At 36.9% G+C, this 23297-nt stretch overlaps 1 protein-coding gene and 1 pseudogene across 3 annotated transcripts; both read right to left on the minus strand.

The window, feature by feature from the left end:
* Positions 1-217: 217 nt before the first annotated feature.
* Positions 218-1252, minus strand: LOC143444905 (uncharacterized; annotated as a pseudogene).
* Positions 1253-2388: 1136 nt separating this feature from the next.
* LOC143445818 (transducin-like enhancer protein 3) lies at positions 2389-20531 on the minus strand. 3 transcript variants are annotated; one of them, XM_076945146.1, is made up of 18 exons: positions 20391-20531; positions 18588-18685; positions 17914-17977; positions 16812-16856; positions 11269-11331; positions 11121-11195; positions 10639-10984; positions 10367-10398; positions 6740-6856; positions 6357-6481; positions 6110-6287; positions 5522-5669; positions 5190-5448; positions 4667-5060; positions 4338-4465; positions 3759-3953; positions 3485-3665; positions 2389-3384 (listed from the first exon to the last, which is right to left on the minus strand). In XM_076945146.1, the coding sequence occupies exons 1-18, from the start codon at positions 20409-20411 to the stop codon at positions 3280-3282; spliced, it is 2574 nt and encodes an 857-aa protein (XP_076801261.1). In that variant the 5' UTR covers positions 20412-20531; the 3' UTR covers positions 2389-3279. The 3 variants fall into 3 exon arrangements, with proteins under 3 accessions (XP_076801261.1, XP_076801262.1, XP_076801260.1); XM_076945147.1 differs by having other exon boundaries at positions 6110-6239; positions 10639-11002; XM_076945145.1 differs by having other exon boundaries at positions 10639-11002.
* Positions 20532-23297: the final 2766 nt, after the last annotated feature.

Consider the following 23297-nt stretch of genomic DNA (forward strand, 5'->3'; position numbering starts at 1 on the left):
TCAGAAAGAACTGACTCTACTAGTCAAGTAATTTTTGTACTTTCTTAGAAAGGGACTCGAATCAAGTCGAGTCCAGAAAAAAGGGACTCGAGTCATTACGACTCTGCAAGTTAGCTGGAAACTTTGGGAGAAATTATACTAAATACGTTACAAGGTCTTGGTACGAAAGTTATCCAGCTGTTACAAGGACAAAAATAGCCTATAGGTTACAAGAAGCCTATACGCAGTCATACAATGTACCTGGAGGACCACCAGCGTGCCAGTTTTCATAGATGTTCATAGCTTTGTAGACAACCATGGGAGGTAAAAGTTCACCCTCAGTAAACCACTGTACATAACAGACACACAGGCTTTGGAGTGTTCAATTTTTCGTTGAATACGTTTATGCCCTTTGCAACCTACCACGTTTTTGGTCTCTGGATCATTTGTAAAGTTTGTTTCATCGTAATTACAAATAATTTATGGGAAAACTCCTTCTTGCCAATAATTGTCAAGGAAAGTATTCACAATTACGTTGAGTTAGATTATATGTCTTGAAAGGAAAAGCACTGTCCAGTCAATGCAAGGATAATTATTTCTAAACTATTTAACATCAATGCCTCTTTTGTCCAAATAGCCTTTGACTATCATCTTTAGATCTGTTTTGTCTACCGGTTGCTTTCATTAAGTTCATACATCAAGAACATGCAACATTTTTTTCATCTGCTTCGGTTATAACTGGTTGGTGGCCAGTTTTTCCTACATGTTTTGTGTGGACTTTGTTCCATTGTGTAGCCCATGGTTTTGGAGCCGGAGCCGTACATTTTCAACGGAGCTGGAGCCAGTTGTTTGAAAAATAGCTCCGGTTCCGATATATTTCATAAGATGCTATACTACTATTGGCTGAATTCACATAATTTAACAGCAACCCTTCACAAAATTAAGAATTGCTGGGGATTTGACAGCAGAGCAGTCACATGTTCATAGCTGCAACCGATGGTACTGACTGACCCATTGAGCTAGATATTCCAAATTGAGCATTCATCCTTAAACCTCAGTTTTTGACGTAATGGAGCCGGAGCAGTGGTATCAATGAGCTCCGGAGCTGGAGCAATTTAACATTTACGCCTGCTCCAAAGCCCTGGTGTAGCCTACCATACGGAATATTGTGTTCTACAGCTGTTTGCTGAATGCTTGCACCTTGCCGTACATTTACAATTGTTGCTTCAGTTGGTACATCGTTATACTTTCGACTTCCAACTTTCCTCTCCATTTTCACATTTCATCACAAAAATACGAGACAGCAAGAAAATTGTTTTCTCTCCCTCTCTCTCAAAACACAGATATGCAGTATGTAGGCTTTAACGCTATGTAAGAATTGGCCTCAAAACCTGAATCCAATTCCAAGCTGCAAAGGTATGTCCTTCCTAGTGTAAAAAAAGGTCGGGCGGGTATTGAACATCAGAAAACTCCAAGAAAAAATAATTTTGATTAACAAAGGTCACACTAGAACAGTAGCATTGACACACCAAAAAAATAACAGGACAAGAAAAAAGTGTATCAGCGTTACAGGTAGGTCCTTCCAGAACGGGAACTTTCTCGCTCTCATACTACTCTCGCGTTCTATGTGCCGTACAACGTCATATTCCTATGATATCATAATTAGTCGTGCACCAGTTTGAAGTTACTGGCCTGTCGCCACAAACATGAAGATGGTTGAAGAATTTCCCTACTTGAGTGATCTGCTGGGAAATGAATGCGGATAGAGCGGTGACAACAAGGATAGGTTGCAGAAAATTCTGTGAGTTGTCCAACGTACTTTGTAGAACTATATGTCATCAAATTTGAAAGAAAGGTTGTACAAAGCATGTGTGAGCGATGTGAAGAAATCAATTTGATTCGGATGATGGGTGGCAAGACACTCTTAGACAAAGTATCAAATGCTGTGTTAAGAGCGAGGACAGAGGTAGAAGATGTAGGAAAACATCTGAAGAAACAACGACTGAGGTGGATGAAACAGTGTACTGAAAGGAATAGAAGCAGCAAAATTGCCGAAAAGAGATAGAAAGTTCCACGAACTACAGAGGAAGGACGACCCAAAAGACTTCGGAAGAAGTACAACATAAAAACGGGAGACCTCAATATTGTGTGGGTTGTGAGAAGTGCAGTTGTGAGAAAAATGGTCGACCCTGGCCAGCCAAAATAAAGGCCTTGCCTCCATGCAAAATGAAGGACGATGATGTATCCACTCAATCTCTATCTTGCTCAATGTATCTGATGTATCTAATCTACAAATTCACGTTGAATGAAACAAACAAATGACAGTAAGTTAGAAGTAGTTCATCTGGTAAATGAAAACGATTCAGTGCCGAAACTTCAGCTTCATAACCCTGCTACCCACCCAACAACTGAAAGCACTTTCTATATTACAAAGAACAACAGCTAAGCACATGCACATCTACCTGTTTGATACAGTTAACAATGACAGCAAATTATCAACACTAAAAATTTAACCAACAAAGCAATTTCGTTGCATGATATTAAATGATGACAAATTAAATTGAATTTACCGGCACATGAGAGATAGCACTAACCAATGAAAGTGCGGAAGTCACATATTAATCCCTTCCCGCAATGTAACATGCTAAAAGGCTACTTTCGCGTTTCCGTTGTTCACCAGTGAACGCCAAAAAAGCTAACATACCAATACAGCTTAATTGTTCGCATTAATTAATACGGCACAAAACCGTTTATATCACAGTTTGGCATTCAAATAAACGAAGCAGAAATTGAGACTGTTTCCTCTTGGGGAGTACATAGGAACTTTTCTAGTCCGAACTGATCGAACCAAATTTGTGCAAAATTACCACGGTAAAACATCATTATAGAAAACATCGTACAAGTTAACATTGAAGAATGCAGAGGTTCAAAAACAAAAGCGGCAACAAATAAGCAAATAAAAATAAAACAATCATTTTGCAATAATTAAAATTAGTATTATTATAATACACATAAAACATAACTGACGCTCATCATTATTAAAATCAACATTTGGAACATGCACGATCACGGTACTATAATAGGACGACCAATTATTGAGCTACAGCAGTATACAAAGCGGATATATAACCTCTACCACACAAAAAAAACTAGCAAGAATACAGAGCTTATCAAATTGCTAATTAGAGGGAAACCGTAGAAACAACACCATAAACTCATGGAAAAAAACTTGGAACACCTTTTAATCCTGTTCCGACTTGGTCAACTTCTAATCATATAAAAATTATGATGGTAAATAGGCTAAACTACTTCATACAACGTAGCCTTCTTATCTCCAGAACCGGTAACGATATATTTGTCATCTGCTGAAATATCACAACTGAGAACTGACGACGATTCTTTAGTCTACAAAAACAAGTCAAAAAAGGGATCAAAAGATTGCTCACGGTTTAGGTTGAGTACAATTGTGTTTAACTTTTGTTTCTTTTTTTGTTCACAGTCCCACCTGCAAGATACTAGCACCATATGGAGTGCGCCAAGCATTAAGCATGTTGTCCTTGCCTGTACTGACAAACCATTTTCCCGAATGTGCAAACTTTAGTGAAAGCACGCAGCTTTCATGCAGATGCAGTTGGTATTTTTCAGGTTTGGAATCGTGTAACACTTCGACTGTGCTATTCTCCATGCTGTTGAAAAACAGAGCGGTTGCATAATGACATTAAAGAATGAAAAAGACTTATAAATTTCTCGTTTTAGTAAAGATACGAGTTAATACGTACCCAACAGCGAGCCAGTCTCCAGACGGACAATATCCCAGAGAAAATATTTGTGAACTAAAATCGTGTTGGTCCAATTGCTTTCCAGCTGTTAAATTCCACGATCGAACGGTGTTGTCCAGTCCTCCTGTCCATAATTTGTTGCCATCAGGCGATATATCAATACAGCTCGCACCATCCGTGTGACCTTGAAACTGCCTAAATTTCCAAACATTTACATACACATTGTATATGTAACATATACTGTAATTACGTGAAAAACATTTTTTGTGAAAAACAAATTTCACGTTTAGCTCTTGAATGAAATGAAACAAAGTAAAAAAATAAAAAGGAATCTCGAAATGAAGTTTTGTTATCAGATTTATTTAGTGTTATAAAATCTAAAGCTACCTATTTTCTAAGTGGTCTAAGTTGAACAATAAAACTTCCCCTTTCTGAATGGTAAGAATGCCCAAGTTAACTTGCGTTAGTTTTGAAATAGTCTCATAACTATACTGTAGTTCAAACTTCCTTTTTCAGAATTTTTTGTTGTTTTGAGTTTTTTATATCTAAAGCACACAAAGTCGTAACTAAATAACTCACCTTACAATCCTTTCATTGTGTAGATCCCACACTGCAATATTCCCATCACTACAACAGCTGAAGCATAACTTTGAGTCGGGACTAATAGCCAGAGCATAGCAGGCTTGAGCAGCACAAACTAATTCAGACTGCGAGAAACAGTAAGTAGTCAAAATTGGAAAGTTAATACGGGTAACTTATCATAGCGAATGTGCAGGTAACTTATCATATTGTGCAGGAGCAGACTCAGCAATAACGCCAAAACAACGTTTACTTGGCAGCTTTCTACATATCTACTGCTACAACAATATAGATGATTGTAATATATACACTACGGTAAACTTCTTTACTTTGACCGTCGGCGTTCCACCAAGGTCCCAAACAGATAATGTATTAGCCTCTCCTCCGACCAATAACGTTCGTTTGTCTGGTAGCAGCTTACAAGATCGAATATAGCTATCGCGCTGAAGACAGTCTAGTTTAGTAGTTGGGTTCTGCGTGGTAACTGGACCACCGTTCAAACCATTCACTGTGTTCATGTCCCAAATTTTCACACAGCCTTTGCCGCCCGTGTAAACGTGGCGGGTTGGGTTGCTCACGGTGACCGCGCAAACAACCTCGCCGTGCAGAAGACTGAGGATGGGACGAGCTGCTCGGGGAATCCCGGGACCGATTAAAGCGTCAGATGGAAACTGGACCGGCTGCGGCGGTTGACCTTCGGCACTCAGATGATAGGAATATGTTCTAGAATACATAAAACGGTATTGGCTCAACAGGAGATGTTTCAGAAAAACGATACAGTTAATTAATGTTTTTTTGAAGAGTAACGACCAATCATGTGGCCCTATGTGGGTATAAATCGTGAAAACGCACTCTTTTCCACTGTTTGCAGCGATGGCAGGTAATGCAGAGCCTGATGTTCTCATCTGACTGTGGATGTCATATCCTGCCCCGGGAGGATGGCTTCTGGAGGCAAGAGCAGCCGCCGCCTGCAAAGCATGCTGCGGATGAAGATTGAGTAAACTTGCCGCAGCAGCTGGATCATCAGCTGGGTGTGCACCATGAATTGAAAGTGGAGGATGAAAGGAATGAAATGGAAGACCAAATGACGCGGAGGTCCGAAGAGAAGCGACTAAAAACATATACATACAACCATAAGATCATTTGATTCATCGTTTACTTTCATTAAATGTTCCAAGACATACCAAATTCTTCAGATCTTCCAGCAAGCACTGAAGAATGACTGATAGGTTGTTTGGGGCTCATTGACCGATGACGTATATGATTGTATTTGTTTGAAGAGGAAATTGGACTCGCCGATTGCTTTGATTTTGGACTAGCCGATTTTTCATTCTGTGAAATTTTCATTTAAGCACTATAATAAAAAGTATTTCCGAGTGAAGGCGTGGTTGGAATTCGATTTCTGTCAACATACTCTTCATAATGAAAGCGTTTACTACGATTCTGTGAAATCGAATCAACAAACCACCCCATCGCACACGCTGAGCACAACGGAGGGATGAGCAAGATTAAATGGCCAGTGAAATTGTAGAATGAAAAAGTTACGGTACGATTAAAAAAATATATAAACAGTATAATCATGCCAATACTTCGAGCAAGAAGGCGGTTGAGCGTTGAGAGTAGGGTGGCGTTTGAAAGGTACCTACATTGAATGCTAAGCTGATAGGCCAGACTAATATTACCACAAACACGTGCAGAAATTGCGTAAGCACGCGACGAAACGACTCTTTAGCGCGAGTGCACAAGACAAGCATAAATTGAAAATTGCTCACAGATGGGTTTTGTGGGTTGTCTTTTCTTCCAGGAGTGGTGGTCGACGAAGCTTCCTTTTTGACTAATCCGATGTATCCAATACCAGAGGAGCCATTCGCTGTCGGTGTGCTGCTTGCACTTCCACCGCTCCTATGGGAAGGTTGGGTACTTGAAGAAACTATATTTTCCCTAGGAGATCTGAATTCAACGACCAAGTGCATTAATAAACATGCGTAGCACGAGGGCAGATGTGTTTATTTTATTTACATTCGATCTTGTCCAGCAGAGTCACGTAAACGCAATGGAGGCGATTTATTTCGCGTGGTCGCCGCTTCATCAGGTGATAACTCATCGTCAACAACAACGTTCGTATCGCTCTGATCACTGGCGTCCTGTAAAAATGACAAAAATAGATATTTGAGAATTCAACAAAGTATTTTATTGAAGCAATGCCTCATCTACTGATCCAGAAACAGGCAGATTGTTTAATCAAAATAATATTTTGAACATAGGAAAGGGAAATGAGAGAACTAAGTGTAGAGTAATAAAAACTTCAAAAACTTGGGGGTGGAGAATTATTTGTCGACAAATACGTGAAACAAGGAAGTTGTAAAATGTATAGTTGCTGAAAAATAATTAAGCAAGCTTACTGCTTTGGTGTTTTTTTCAACGTCGATTTTGTGACGTTTACTGGTAGGTGTGTGATTTCCTTGATCTGAAAGACGATGTTTCTCCGATGACGTAATCGCTGGCGACGATGTAGAATTCTAAGCAAAAAGTTAAAATGAACATTCAATGTGTCAATTAGGTGAAATGCGATTGTTTATGTGGTGAAATTAGCTTGTGAAAGATTTATGGTCCTTACGAAGAAAGGCCACTCAGCGTTTCAAATGGTACACTAAACAGAAGTAAGAGCAGCCACTTGACTTGGAAAGCTCTCACTCCATAAGAGCAATCCGCGATCGTAAACGTCAAAGCGGGCATGAATTGGCCAAAAATTCATTTTCGTTATAAAATGCCAATCCGCGCAACTCTCGGCAGAACTTTATTTCCAGGCAAGTAATTTGAGTATTATTAGACTACATACACGTGCTCTTGAAAACGCACTTGACCCAACTCAATAAGTGTTGTAGAATAGGTACTTCACATCCAACCAGTTTTTTTAACAAAATCGTTAAATCCCAATCGAATTCGAAAAACCACTGATGATAGCGACAGTATTTATGACATGTTAGAGCGACGTCGAGAAGTACCTAAGTGGAAGAGGTAAGAGTCCTTCCTAAGGACGGAACAAGCTCAGTGAGCAGAGATGACGAAGCTGTTAACCTACAAGCAAGACAGAAAGGTGCCTCCAAGGGGTATTAAAACGACACGTGAAGGAGTCCTTTGTTTTCACCGATTAATAAAAGGTGAATAAAATCCTGTATCTGTTTCAATGGCTTTACGACATAACAAATTGGTACGCAAATAAAAAGCGTTCAGTGTAAACGGCAGAGAACTCTCAAACAGCATTTATAACCAAATTGTAAACATTATAGAAGGACGATACAAACAGATTTCATATCAAAAAAGCGCTCTGTAAACTTTAGAGCAAATACAGATATCCTGGTTGTCATGTAATCTAAAGGCTACAACCTGCCAAAATAACAGGCTTTTTCAGGGCTTACTGCGAGAAACTAATTCGACCTCCACGCATTTGTCGGAATATACAACTTTTACAAGGCTTCGGCAATATTATTACCTTTATTTCATCCAATATCATATGACCTCAGCTAGTCAGCAGAGAACAGAAAGGCAATTATGAACAAATGAATATAAAAGGCTAATAATAGTAGCTTGATTTAATTACGTCGCGAAACTGAGGTTGCTTACAATCACATGGAGGTTTTCCAACTGCAGCGATTTAATTATAGCGCACTGTAATGCTCAAATGCAATTATTAGCAACGGCATCAGCATGACCGAATATGCGATGTGGAAATGGATTGCTTAAAACGATAATAAACAGATCACGGCGCAGACAACGATAGACGACGATATGACGAGCGGACCAATCCCAATGGAGTTGTGTCCGTCGCAGCAGCTGGCAGCCTTGGCAATAGTTTAAAGCGGCACTAACCGCAGTGTGTTAGGTAACCATGAAATAGTGTAAGTAGTTTACTAAGAACATACAATGTGTTTTCAATGGGCGTCTTTTGTGGGCTTAAGATAATGATCTAACTTGAATATGACGTCTGATTGTATGCTTTTTTGCTGCGCGTCGTATTTACAAGCAGCCAGATCTTTAATTTGAGTCGTAACTGATACGTCCAGTGTGTATTTAACAACACCGAAGTCTGAAGAGCATTAAATGTTGTAAATAATCAGGCCATACATCGAACTACTTGCGTTGACTAAACGAGGAACCAAACTGGAACCCTTATCTGCTAAACGATACGAGAGTTGAAAAACTAATATTTACTCAACACACGCACCACCAAGAACCTTGTACATAATGTCTTGCCAACCTGTTCGCAAACTTGGACCACGACAGGAAAATCCTAAGCTGAATAACTACCCGCATGAAAATCGGTTAGTATTAGTAAGAACTGCAAGAATATAATCTGACAGTTTGCGGTCTTAACTCTTCAATTATTTACCAGCGCTCTCTTAAAACCAAACAAAGGGAAACACGCGTTGCGTTGGGCTGCCATGAATTTTGTATGGGTTAGATTCCCTAATTTACACAAGGGATTGAATAATTTATCGCCAGTCCGCGTGCTGGGTGAATACAAGATCGTGGGCGCTTCTGTCAGGTCTATTTACTTGATGGGTATAGGCGGCAAACAGACGACTGATCTATCAGTGTATGATATAAAACATATAAGAGTCATGCTCGCATTATCTTTCGTAATAGCAGGACAAGGTTTAAATAAATAGACAAAAATATTGCATTACAAAAAATATAGAAACTACATCGACATCATCGTGGCGTTGTTTCGTTTAAATAAAGCCATGGTTAATTGATTTTTTTGGAAGCCCATTTGAGCATGACCATTGTTAGATAGTTTGCACACAAAGTATTTTCGCTACCCAAAAATAGTTCCTTCATACTGGATTTAACTCGACGTCAATAAATGTCCGTTGTTTCGTTTGATAGTTTAATTAAAGAAAACAATTTTTTGAAAACAAAATGTAAGCGTAACAGAAGACACACTACGCGCAACTAAAAACTGTAAGCACGTTTGTCCTAGATTCCGATGATGACGTGTAATTATGAAAGCAACTCGTGCAAACGTGCACACGAAAAATTGATTACGGACGAGATTTAATATTCTTGAACTTAGTGCTGTAATGACGTCAACTAGTGAAGAATGAGCAGACGAAAGAAAGCGGGGTGCACACTTTCATGCAACGATTGGATTATAAGTTAACCTAATCTATGTTATGAAATCAATATTACGTTTTTGAAAAAAAAGCAATAAAAAGTGGCCATATTGCTACAAGAAACCTCAAGAGAGCACTAAGGACAAATGTATTACTCTGTGACCAGCCTTTAATGCCGAGATCAATTTTAATTGCGGCGATGCTGTTAAAATATGGAACATACAGAACAATATCCAATAGCATTAAAGTACCGTTGTTTAAATTTACGCAAGAATACTAACATTCTGCCGAAATTTACTACAAAACACATAACAAAAAAATTTTATTTCTATTCTTTGTCTCACTTGTTGCTATCTCAAGTGTGTTAATCTACAACCGTAAAATCGTTTTCATCGGTCATTATATTAAAAGCAAATTCGGACTCGAACAGCCAGATTCAGAGCCTTTTTGGAAAAACGATGATGTAATTAATTGCTCTTGGCGAGAGTTGAAAAACGAATTCCGTGGGTTTTCGCTGTTCGTAAGAAAATTACCAATCTCTGTGTAGTATGGTAATTATGACGCGGAACTAATCGATGAGAAGCAAATTTGGTCGCTCCCGTGAGGTTTCTAAGATCGATTGAAGAAGCCTGATGCAATGACATTAACGCGACACTTTCATCGACACAGAAGAGAACTGTCAGCAAACGGGTGAATTTACAATGGAAAATTTGAACTACGAACAAGAACCACATAACAAGCCATTAAGTCTGCGCAGCGACGCCGTTCCAAGCCGTTGAAGTTCAAATGTCTCCATGAATGATAACAAGGTCTTAAACGAAGCAGGGAAAGTGCAAACCCCAAAACTTCGCGCTTATTGTAAATGCTTTTTATGTAAAACTTAAAATTATGAATACATGAATACTTACACACCTGTCTACTAGTGGCGCGTTCCCTTTCTGAAGCTTTTTCAGAAGAATATGCAAGTAAGAATATAATTAGATTTTCAACAAGATAAACGATAAAAAAGATGGCACATAAGTGCAGATGCAACGAGTAGTTAAATAAATAATGCAGGGAGTAAAATTCATCCTTGTTCATTATTAATGGAGTTGTAAAAACCAAAACAAGTTGCAAGGATCTTTGACATTGAAATATTAAATACGAAAGAATATTTATGTTATTGTGGCCAAAAATGATCATACCGGGATGCTCAGAGGAACGTCTGCTCTCATCTTTGTTAACACCGGGAACAAGCATTCCTGCTCCGCTGGCCGAAGTTGGAACCACACCACGCACCCCAAACATCTGTTGTGCTAAAGGATTTGATGCAAAGAAATTGGCATGAGGAAGAGCAAGAAGATTAGCATTCGCAAGAGCTCCAGAAGAAGCTGGCAAGCCGGCAGGAGTAAAACCAGCTGCAGAATGAGGAGGAAGTACTGGAGGTGGGACCATTCCGTTGGCAGCAAAAGCTGCGATGGCAGCGTGAGCATTCATGGGAGGATGGGAAGAAGACGGGCCAGCTCCACCAGCATTATGTGTCATAAAAGTCTGCAATTGGAACTGATGCTGTGTGACAACAAATAAGATAAGTAACTACAAATAATACCTTAAGATACAGAAATAACTATATACGCAGAAATACACATATGAAATAAATATACGTTGCGAGTGTGCATCAACTCACCCCAATAGCTTGATTCAACTCGGGCACCGTCACTTGCTTAGCTCTATCCATTGCTGTTGCAACTTGTTGCTGATGCTGCAAGACATGAGATGATCTCAGTGGTTAATTCTATGAATACTTGGACTGTGTAAACAAGAAATCTTCATACCTCTTGCGAAAGAAGTGGCATAACTTGCGTGCAAATGATGCCCAACCTCTTTGCTATTTCCGTCTGTGAATACGTTTAAAGCATGAATATCAAATTGCAAATTAACTTATTTTAAGCAAATACAAAAGGCGTATAAAACAGACGAGCAAGAATGCAACCAACAGCAATAACAATTATATGGTGGAACGGTGAAAGAAGAAACAAAACATTAGAAGATTGATTATTGAAAATACATCGGATACACCAATGACGAATTCCACTAAATTCCTAAAGCTTCAGTACTAATCAGAACATGTCAGATACAGAAATTCTTTGTGGTGGGCAAATATCTGAAGCCGCAAGAACATGGGCAAAAGCGTTTGAAGTAAAGCAGGTCTAAAGGTGACCGCAAACATTTACTACTTGAGCCACGACACGAGGCAACGATTTTGAAGTGTTTCGCGTTAGAAAGAAGCTTGTAACTGGCAGATATTTGAAAGTGTCTCAAGTACACGACTATTATCAGCATCCTTGTGCTGATGTACCGCTCATTAGTTAGCCTTTGGCAAGCACGATTACTTTACAAAACCAAAAGGACTTTCTGCAAAGAAATTACAGTGATCTATCGCAGCTGAACACACCGGAAGTTACATCGGAATTGTATCATGCAAAAAAACAGTTAAAGTCATGTATTGCCAGTTTAAAGTGATTATGATAAATATTTACTATGCAATTTGGTATAGTATTATCTATCATCAAGGATTGAGAAAAGTTGTCAAGCCTTACTTCAATCAGAAAACACCTGTTATTCTGAGTGGATATAAGGCCTATGGCTCGATTTCAAAGATATTTTTTAGAGTTTACTTTGACGACACCGCCATTATCGAAATGCTCTGTTGCACGCGGTATGTGATGGCGGTGAGGAATGGTTTCAACGTGGGTGAGGGAAGGTTAAGTTACAAATATTTACACTGATAATATTATAGTGTGGTTATGTCAAACTAATATAGTTTGAGCAAAAGCTATAGTCTGACTAGAATGCGATAACGACTGCGTCTGAACATAAGTAATTAAAGCAGTGAAGACTGTGCACCCGCCAGTCTCTTCCCAGCAATGCCAACGTTTACGTAATGTTTAGGCATACATGAAGGTTAACAAGTGATGGTTACGCGGTTCATTATTAAAAGGTAACAAAGATGATAATGGCTTCATCGGGCACGCAATCTTTTACTATTCCACCGTTTAGGTATATTTTCACAATTAAAAGCCCCTTGTTACTCAAATAGCACCACCGTCCGGCGTCCTCTTCATTCGAGGTGTGTATCATACGATGGGTCTACGCTGAACACGAATTTCTGAGAGCAACTAACATCAACATCGTCAAACTGGGATTGGGGTTTGTGATGTTGTGTAAACAAGGGCAGCCTAAAGCAGCGTAAATCAGCTCTGTTCTGAGGATAAACCGCTTTTGCGGTAACGTGGTATAAATCCTAAAATGCTAGCATGACGATCTAACAAATTAATAAAAACAAAAAAAACTTTCAGCCGAAACAGGGCACAGCAGAAATGTGATTATCATAACGTGGATGAAAGTAGTAATTGTTGAAATATTTATACTTAACATGTACCTTGAAAATAAACTGAACAAAGCAACTTGAGCCGCAACTGAGTGTAACTAAACAGTCTTCTATTGCAATGTGTTCCAAACAAAAAAAGCTATAAACATAATATCCATAGTGTTTTCGAGTTGTGTTTAATCGGAATAAATATTGCAATTCCATTCCGAAAAGTGACAAACTTAAACGAACGCCTTTTCATGAAGATTATAATTCAAGAGTCGTATTTGCAATCTTTTCTGGCGAAAAAGCACACAAAGATGTCTATATCATTATTATATGTTGTCAAATAGAAAGTATAGAAATACATATCAAACATATTTCATCATTAAAAATAAATCAAGCTATTGTAAATACAGAATAAAGCAACAAGAAAAGCACCTGTAATCAACTTTGTTTAAGATGATGTATTCTAAATAGTAGCGTAATGGAATAATTCATGTGGTGACAGTTCGCTGGGGAATACATAAGCCAAAACGAGCAACTGTGTGACGTCAACTCAGTAAAAGCAATACAAGCCGTGAACACATCAGACAGGATAATAAAACACAACAGATGGTTTTCGACTCAAGACCACCCTTAATTTCTATGCAACCAATACGCATCGTCTCATTAAACTTACTCACAGCGACAAAACCAGAAATTTCCAAAAAATGATCCACTAAGGTCAGTCTGGAAACACTGCACACGTCGATACTCTATGTACACTAGTGACAGAAAACGACACAAATGTTTCACAAGTGACACGTTGTGGATTATAAAACACAAAAGGCAACTTAAACTGGTCAAAGCCGGTACATAAAAACATAAATGAAATCAGTCCAGTTCACGAGAGCATCAGACAAGTAATGGTTACAATGCGCCGAAACAGAGTTATAGCCATCAATCACCACAAAATGATAATATCACAGACATACCAAATTTGTACAGAATTTCATGTAACGTGTAAAGAAACATTTTAGTGTTGTGATTAAAAAAGAGGATTTTATTATATTAAGCCAAGGTTATCTAATTTTAACAGAATAAACAATTGAATCTTTTGCGACACTTTCCATACGTATATGGTTGGAGACAAAGCATGGTTGAAAAATTGAAATAAACTAACACGAATTCAACCACATTTTACAGAATTTAGTTGGTTTTAATTCTAACTACAGCTAAACTTTTAAATTACGTGTGGTTAAATTAATATTTTTAAGTCGGAAGTTACATATCGTTCTAAATCTGACACAGCTTAATTTCGATGCACATATCATAGTTTATGTGTAAAGGCTACTTTCAAACCTTTTTTCAACTTATGTAATCTACGATCCGAAACTAGTTGACAACAGCCATTATACATTAGATAATTCCGTGGTTAAATGTTAAGCATCTACGTTTGGTTGCTATGTAAATACATGAATCAAAGCAAGAAAGGAAACGCTTAAAAGATCACGAAGCGGTGTGAGTATTTTCAACAAACTGAAGTACCTTCAGCTTAGCGCACCTTGGATTTAAAAGGAAATATTTCAGAAAGGTCGTAAAAAATTCTTCAAAGATTGAGTGAGCTCCATTTACGCATGAAGAAGCCCCTCAATGCAATCCGACACGGACACCTGAAAAACACTTGTGTATGTGTGTGGTGCCGCATACAATAGGTAACCCTAGCTCGGCTTGTGGTATTCATAAATCTTTAAGCTTAGACAGAAGACTAAACCGACAACCGCTTAACGTGACAGAATGCGAAAAGAGCAGAATGGTCAAACAAAACGAACTAGATGAAACTTTCCACAACAAAACTAGTGTTCATTTGTGTTCAGAAAAAATAATTCCTACCTCATGACTTTTATCAAAAAACAACGGCAACAGCATTTTGAATAGAGATTAAGAAGAGTACATCACAGTCGTACAAAATTTGTATTATAGCGTCAATTCGGTGCGCTTCATCACCACACTGAATATTATTTCACATAAGCGCTTTTTGGAAAGGGTGTTTTCCGACTTGAGGTGGCGCAAACGTTTTTGTACCCGACGCGTTTAACTTCTTTCGCAACCACACTCTGCTTTTACGATAATAAGTTCTTGGTTTTACACCATTTGTATTACGCTGGTGTTAAATGAATTTTACGTCCATATCGTTTCTTCCCATGTTTTCTCGAAAATAAGTTGTTGTCTGTGGTATACAAGAAACGAATTCATGCTGTCATAGCAGGCTGCCACTTTTAAATCTTTGCTACAAGATGTTATGCAAAATTTTGTTTTAAAGTTGTATAGTACGGTGAGTTTGGAGAAAAGGCTATAAGGAATCATAGCAAAAACTACTGCAAAAAATAAAAGCAAGTGGTTACCCACGACTCGCTGTTGAAAAGTTTGGGAGTTTTGGATTTGTTTAAAAAAGCTTGACAATAGTTGTTTGCATGTGATGTATTGCCTAGTTAAACCAAACTCAACCAAATTACTTCAGCGACGTCCGTAATTATGAGTTAAGGAGGTGCAGAATGTTAAGAGTTCTTCTCGAAAGCACTTGAGGCTTATCAACATCCACGAAAATACAAGACTGTGCCACTTGAAATAGACGCCAAACAAAGTAGTCGGAATAAAGCGGAAATCTGAACTAAAAGTGAGAGGTCTTAAAAAAATAAACCTTAAGGTAGGTCAAGGAGAGATAATACATTCACCAATTATGGATATTATACAAAAAGTTTTTCATGTTTTCGATACAACCTGCAGGGTAAGTGGATATATTACTTTTGAAATAAAGCTAAACCCATTTTTAAATATGTGAAGCTACACAACCATGCAATCGTAAGGTACTGTATAGAATAGGCCTATACCAGGGGTCGGCAACCTTTTGCACTTAAAGAGCCATTTTAACCGATATTCCACAAAATAAAAATCACTGGGAGCCGCAAAGCTATTTTCACAATAAAACGAAAACGACACTCTGTAACAAAACTGTCATGTGTCGCATTTATAAAAGCAGTTAATTCAGTAAGATTTAATTATTGTGATTTAATTAATGTGATTACTATAATGTGCTCAGTGAGATAAAGACGCGAGTGTTCTTCTGTTTGTTTCTACTGTAGCAATAAAATTAATAAGAGCCGCATCAGAACGATGAAAGAGCCGCAGGTTGCCGACCCCTGGCCTATACATTGTTTTCCTGTCCAGATTTTGAAGTTTCCACTATACTGTATGAATAGTATAAAAAACTATATTTTATTATGTCATTGCATACTGAAAACCGTTAAAACGAAATGCCGACAATTATATAATCTAATTCAAAAGTTTTACAGCCAAACTTCGATTATGGCAGCAGAAATGTACAACCTTTATTTGTTATTAAACAAAATTAAAGCCAGCGTTTATTTGCAAGGTTTATTTTACATTGAAGTGCAGCAGAAATAACACTGCGCACTAGATATATATTCAGTATGCTTAGGAAACGAATAAAGAGAGCTACTCCAAAAAACTCTCAAGCGCGCGTAAGTTACTGCTCGAAATTTGAGAGCAATTGAAAGACTTGGACGAGCACTAACGTAAAAAACCCTGAACCCAACCCTACAAGCAATCAAATTCGACGGGAAAGTGGAGGTTAATCAATAAGCTGACAAAGTTATCCGATGTCGTCTCTTGTAAATCTTGTCGATAAACGCAAAATAACCAACATTTTTGTAACAGTAATAGCAAAGTAATGAGATAAAAATTTCCACAACCAAAGCATTTCTAATTTATATTGCAAAGTGCTAGTTGGTGGATCAAGTGGAACTTGGTATCACCGATAAGTGATAATTAATATAATGAATGAGATTTGGCAAAGATAATTTTCAGACAAGTACTTGAATTTTGTAGAATGCATCATAAATAAATAATTAATTAATATAGCCTATAGCAGAGAAAAACTTTTGTTTTCCTAATATTTTCCTTCTTAATACAGGTAAAGTGCAATTAGTCCAGTAACTTACTTACTTGTTTATGCATTTCGATGTTGAGGCCGTAAGACATCTCATAGTACTGCCAAACAAATATAACTATGAGTTTTCTACAATAAAATGAATAATTGAATATTACCAGTTCGATGAAATGTAACAAACAGACCAGTTTAAGAGCTAACTTTCGCATGTTAAAATTACAAACATATCGACATCAAACAACGTTTCCAATTTCAGTTAGTTAAGTCGTCCCCAAACAAGGATGCATTATCCGCTTATAAAGCGATTGTAACTCCACCAAGCACTTGGAGTACTTCCTGTTTGCAAGTATACAATATTCTTTGGAGGCAGCAGCTGTCAAGTCAGATCCGCGACGCTAATCAAGGCATATTGTATTTGCGCTAACTCCGTTAAATTACTTCCTCGTGTCGCGTTCATTGTTCTTCGTATAACCTCGCGCTTTTTGCAAAAGCGTTGCACTATACCAGCAGCAACTTGTACGGAGGGTGGTAAAACCGCACGAAGCATAATCGAGCAATCCTACAAATCTACCACATGTAAAAATTAATATAACGCGCCTGTGGTCCCACGGGTGTCCTACACAAGAGAGTTGCTTGATTAAATTTGATCGGAAGCACGTATGCAAGATGTTGATAAAGAAATTAACAGCAAACCAATACTAACTAGGTGATAATGGCAAAAGTTTGCAAGCAAATTTAAATTGATGCGCCAAGTCGTAGCCGATTTTACATGTTCATTGTTCATGGCCGATGCCAGCAAAAAAGCATAACAATTAAATTAAACTACGTCATCGCAAATGGTCCACTTTTAAAGCTTTATAATGAAATTGTAATAACTTAGATTTAGAATATTACATTAAACTAGTTTGGTTACAGTTATTTTGGCGTAGCCGCGCGTTACTTAAGAAAACGCACGTTAACCCACAATAACGTGACGAGGAAGGAAGCTATACATCACAAACCACTGTCGAAATATCGACAATCCTTTACAACAATGACGGTATGCGCGTTCGGGCCACTATAGTATGTTTGCTAGAGCTATAACTAGCATAAATCAAGGTAAAGCTAACGACGCCTGATGGATTTAATTAGTACTATGAGCAATCTTCTGTGTCTTACCATTACGTACTGACGTTGCATTTCCGTCTTTTCGGAAACTAGCTTTTCACATTCCATCTTCAGACTGAAAAATTAAAATACTAATTTACCCTGAAACTCAAAAGTAGTTGTAGATTAAGACATACACCAAATTCAGAAAATACTAGCGCATTCTGCTCATGTACCAACATTTACACAGTTACTTTGATATGTGTTACTAAACCATAAAATTAGGAAGCGGCAAATACAAGGATATATATCAAAACTAGACTAGTCTGTGGTGAAGAGAAACAAAAAGTTAACATCAACATAAGCGGAAAATATCACTTCAGTGAATATGCTTCAGTCCATTAAGCAACTACCAGCAGAAAAGAATTTAGTTGGCCTCTGCTGGTAGGCGACAAACCTGGTAAGTTTTGATGAATCCCAGACTTGTTAAATTAACAAACGATATTAAAGCAAACCAACATCGTGGTGCAATAGAAATAATTACAGAAGTTAGCTTAGGAGGCGGGTATTGTCACAGAGCACCAAGCCCGTTACGGTTATTGAAATCCTCGCTAGCAAAGTTTAAATATTGACATTATTAATAGACCATGTTCGCGTACGTGGGTCCTTGTCATGAAACAGAGTTCACGTTAAGGTTGCTTTAGTTTAAAATAACAGCATAATCTAATTCGGAGATGCTTCCAAACCTGTGATTGTGGGCTTGGAGATAACTGTAATCATCTTTGATCCTATCACAGAAGTCTGGGATGCTGGTGGTTTTAAAGGGTTGAGCACCACCTGGACCCTAAAACAAGAAACAATAATAACAATTAAAAGAGAATAACAAAGGGAATAATGCTAATAATAATAATGACAATTGACAAACACGTCTGATTTTTGTTTTATGTGCTGCACTATCTACATACATGGAACTGGGTTGAATAGCGTTTAGTGTACCTTGTTGTACCAAGTCATGCATTTAGAACCAGTTTTACAATTTATGACAGACGAGATACAAATGTGATTGCTGTTTTCGTTAGATATAACATTATCAGAGCATACTGTTTGCACATCAGTACACACCAAATGATGCTCACAGAAAAATTATTTGTTTGTGTTGTTAAGAGCAGCAATCACCAGTAACAAAGCAAGAATAGCTTGCAGGCCCATCTTTATTGGTTCAACATCAACTACTAACTAAAGTTTTAACTGAAATGACATAAAATAGAGCATAAACCGTTCCAATGGCTGGGCATTTGATTAAAACTATGAAGTATTTTCAGGAAAAGCCAACACTATCGTGTTGACCTACTAAACAATCATCAAGCAGTGTGCAATGTCACTTTGGCTCTCCTATGTAAACGTTAATGATTGGTTATGTCAATAGCTTCTTGTTAATACCCATCCGCTAACTCTATTCTAGTAAACTAGAAGAGAGATCAAAGCTACTACACCTATTGTTACATTTAACATATTTCACTACAAAAGTCACCTTGCTACTTTTATAACTTGCATTCAAAAATATGATCTATTTCATTATCATTGTACTGTATTCATAGCACATGAGCTCATTCATAGCATAGTTACTAAGGGATTTTAAAAATACTAACTTAAAATAGTAATTTAGCTTTTTAATTCAAAATGTTGAATATTTTTCCAGGTTGACAGAAGAATATTATCTGACCATTATATTACATAAAAACAGTATTTACTGTAAGAGGAGAATGAATCAAAGATGAGCTTATTTCATAACGTTCCTGTGATAGCCACTAAAAATATTTATTTTAACAAATAAAATGAAACTAAAAGTTTTACAGCTACAGTTAGTGATGAAAATAGAAAGGTAGTTTGAAAAGAATCTCTAGGAAATAACAGGCAATGTTTTTGAAGGTTTTGACTAGGGGGTAAACATTAACCAATCGTTCTATCTTTGAGGACAGCCTAAAGTCAACAGCTTAAATAAACACTAAAGGAGCAGAGAACACTTGCCAACGCCCTGTACTACAATAATTTTTCTCTATTAGCAAGTCAAACCTAACAACTAATATAAATGATGAACATCTATGCTGTTGGTGAATGGTGAAATATGTTAGCATATTTACATTGTATGTACATAATACATACACACCAAACACCATCTAATAGTTCTGTTATTGGGTGTAGATGATGGAACAAAACGTGATACCCACGTAAATTAATTCTACGTATATTTCATAGGTTTGGGCAGCATTCAACTGCCTAAAACAATCATACAGATCTTTGATTACTACAGATCTGTTTCTAATTTTTTAAAATTTATATTCATAATATAGCATAACTCAGGAAACCAAAGATGCCATGACATATTCTAATAATTTACCACAGTTTTGACCTTGGGTAAGCTCAGAAAGTAATTAATTAATTTTATCTTATTTGCAAAGATAAAATTTGATAAACTAAAATTAAACTACATAATCAAGTTTAACTTGTATATATACTAAATTTTTACAAAGTTTCCAATATCTACTTACAGGGGGCCTGTTTGAATACATCTTGCAGTTTTTTCTTTTTTAAGTCCAATGTGAAGAAATGTTGACGTTAGAGTAACTTAACAGTGATAACCATATAATGTACAACAATTTCAACCCATACAAAGACTATACACACAATTATTTTCTGTCAAGCAAAAACATTTAATCCCAACAAGAATATAGTTGTGATATAAAATTAAAGGGATATTGAATTAAGATATTTTATTGAGCTGTGCATATTAATTTATGTTCATATCGCCTACAAACAAATATAACTACATTGCCAGCTAAACGTTTAAACAAAATGCTAATAATAACAATTCAAAATAGGTAACATTACATGGACTGCTGTTTTTTGTTAAAATCACATTCCGCATTATCCTGTTACATTTAAAGTGGGCAGGGTAGAGCTAAAGATTCAGGGAAAACACACTTCAGACAATCTTTTCAGGGTCTTTCTTTTCAAACTAAGATCTAAAGTGCCTATTCACATCAACTGAAGCCAACTCTAGTGGTATCCAAACACACCAATCTTGACACAAGTACAAATCAGAAAATTTGGATGGCTATACAAAACCGACTAATTTTCCAACTTACTTACTATGAAAGGAGACCTACTATAATCTTATAGCTAAAGAGCAAGTAGCTCTATTTTGAAAATTTGTTCTGTTAAATAAACCTTAGAAGCTAAAATACATGTCACAAATATTACATCTTTACCCATATCTTATTACAAAACGTATAAATATGTTTAGCAATAAAATGAACAGTATGCATAACATACCAAATACTTACAGTATATCCGAACATAGAAAAACCCATAAACATATGAAATTACACATGCATAGAAATTTAAGTCATTTTGATTTTGTGAACAAAGTAGAGCTGACTTGATATTATGGTAAGATGCAGGTAAATAACGTCAATGTAAAGTTATGTATGCAAAAGAAATTCTTATCCTATACTTAAATGTTTAAGTAACCTTCATAGCAGGGATTGTAATGAAGCCTAATTACTGAAAGTAATGCATCTGCTAAAAATACCAGCAAAACCAAAACACACATATTTCCAGTTTACCTATACAGTATATACTCGTCTACATAAATTCTGTTTACATCAGATGCTGTATATAATTATCTGTAATATCTAGGCTAGTTGGCTCGATAGCAAAGTTCCTGACTCCAAGAAATATAACTCAAATACTCAAATATAAGAAATATTCCCAACGTTATTACCATTGTAATAGCCATTACCACAGTATGAAAAATGGTTGCCTATGTTCAGTAGCCCTGATTAACAATTCCAACCTTGGGCAATTCAAAATAAAAAGTTAAAAAAACAAAAAATGTGTGTCAATCAGGACTTGCACAAAAACTAACTTAATAACCAGGGCTCAAATGATGAGGAATTACTGCCGAGTTAAGATCAGGCAAAGACTTTCCGCAGTCTTAAGATAAAGATTGTGATATTATATCACCCAAAACAAAAAATAGCAGATAGGGAATCATCATTTCCTAAGAACAGTTTGGGTGTTTAGGCCTACTGTTCATCATAATACTCAATTTGTAAAAGGCAAAGCTCCAGCAAAACAGTAATATGATTATCAAAGAAAAACACAAATTTGAATAGAAAAAGTAAAAGAGCAAGTTGAGAAACTGTTTTAGTCAAATACTCCAAACTGTATTTTTACAGCTAACAATCAGCAAGCAACCATGATCTCTAATTCAATATTTAAAAAATTATATATAAACACATCAAACAGTAAACACAACCTTAGCCAATTTTATGCACTCCACTGTATATGCATATTGCATAGCATAGTACAGTTTTGAATTCATGTTCATGTCGATGTGTAATTACATTTTATTAAGCTTAAAATCTACAAGCATGTTGCATGTTCGATATCAGAATGAAGAGCTATGAAGTAGTTGGTAGTAAAATACCACAGTTGCACTAACTTAATTTTGAAAATCTTTCATCTAAGCTACCAGCAGTGTCTGCTATGATAACAGTAGCTGAATAACGGTAATTTAAAAAAGACTATAATTAATTAATTATGCTCAATATATTCAAACATTTGAAACTCAGAGGCTAGTTTTATGCAACATATCAGATGTCACCATGCAGCTAGGTCTATAGCTTCTATTACTTTCGGTATTAAAAGGTTGCAACTTTAAATGGGTATGTTACTGGCGACAACATAGTGGCCCATAAATAAATTTTAACCGTATCAGTTTATCATAAGCTACAACAGTGCAAAAACATAATACTTCGCGCAACATTAAATCTAGCCTAGATTTAAACTGTTTGCAAAAAAGAAAGAAGATGCTGGAAGTATAGCCTAGTTGTCCTACGGGTGACGACTAAGCTTATTTTGCAATGTGTAGCAATAACAAAGCTTGCTTCTGTCGAACAGTTAAATGTGCGGTTCATAGAGTTAGCAGGTCTAGTATACAAGCGCATAACTAGATCCCCTAACAATTTGAATAGCTGGGGTTTAGTATACAAAGGTATCCTTTGGTTGAGCACTTGTATACGCGACCATAGTTAACATCATATCCATTTATTTGTAACTTGTCCAGTCCGCCATTTAAAGCTTGGTACAAACTTGCACTGTTCACAACTTGCTCCAACTGTAAACCAACTAGAAAACAACAATCACAAACTGTAAGCCAAGCTGCTCTACTGCATTTGCACGCTAAAAGTACTCACAAATTACACACAACAAATTTAAGCTACTCCAAGCACTCCTGCTCATTACATTTGTCTAGCACAGCATTAGCACGTTCGTTAAGGGGAAACGAGAGAACCAAAAAACGTGTATTTACAGTACTCTTGCACCCAACGTGGGGTACAAGAACAAACCAATGAAATACAGAGCTTGCCTGTCAATCAAACGCACGTGGC

The sequence above is a fragment of the Clavelina lepadiformis genome, chromosome 2 (genome assembly GCF_947623445.1).
Source record: "Clavelina lepadiformis chromosome 2, kaClaLepa1.1, whole genome shotgun sequence".
Taxonomy (NCBI): domain Eukaryota; kingdom Metazoa; phylum Chordata; class Ascidiacea; order Aplousobranchia; family Clavelinidae; genus Clavelina; species Clavelina lepadiformis.

Coding starts and splice junctions, on each gene's coding strand:
- LOC143445818 (XM_076945145.1), bottom strand. CDS start 20,411: ATGTATTCAAACAGGCCCCCT. Junction 10,399..10,638: donor ACGTTCCTCTGAGCATCCCG/GTATGATCATTT, acceptor CTTCTGAAAAAG/CTTCAGAAAGGGAACGCGCC. Junction 3,954..4,337: donor CACAATGAAAGGATTGTAAG/GTGAGTTATTTA, acceptor TTGGAAATTTAG/GCAGTTTCAAGGTCACACGG.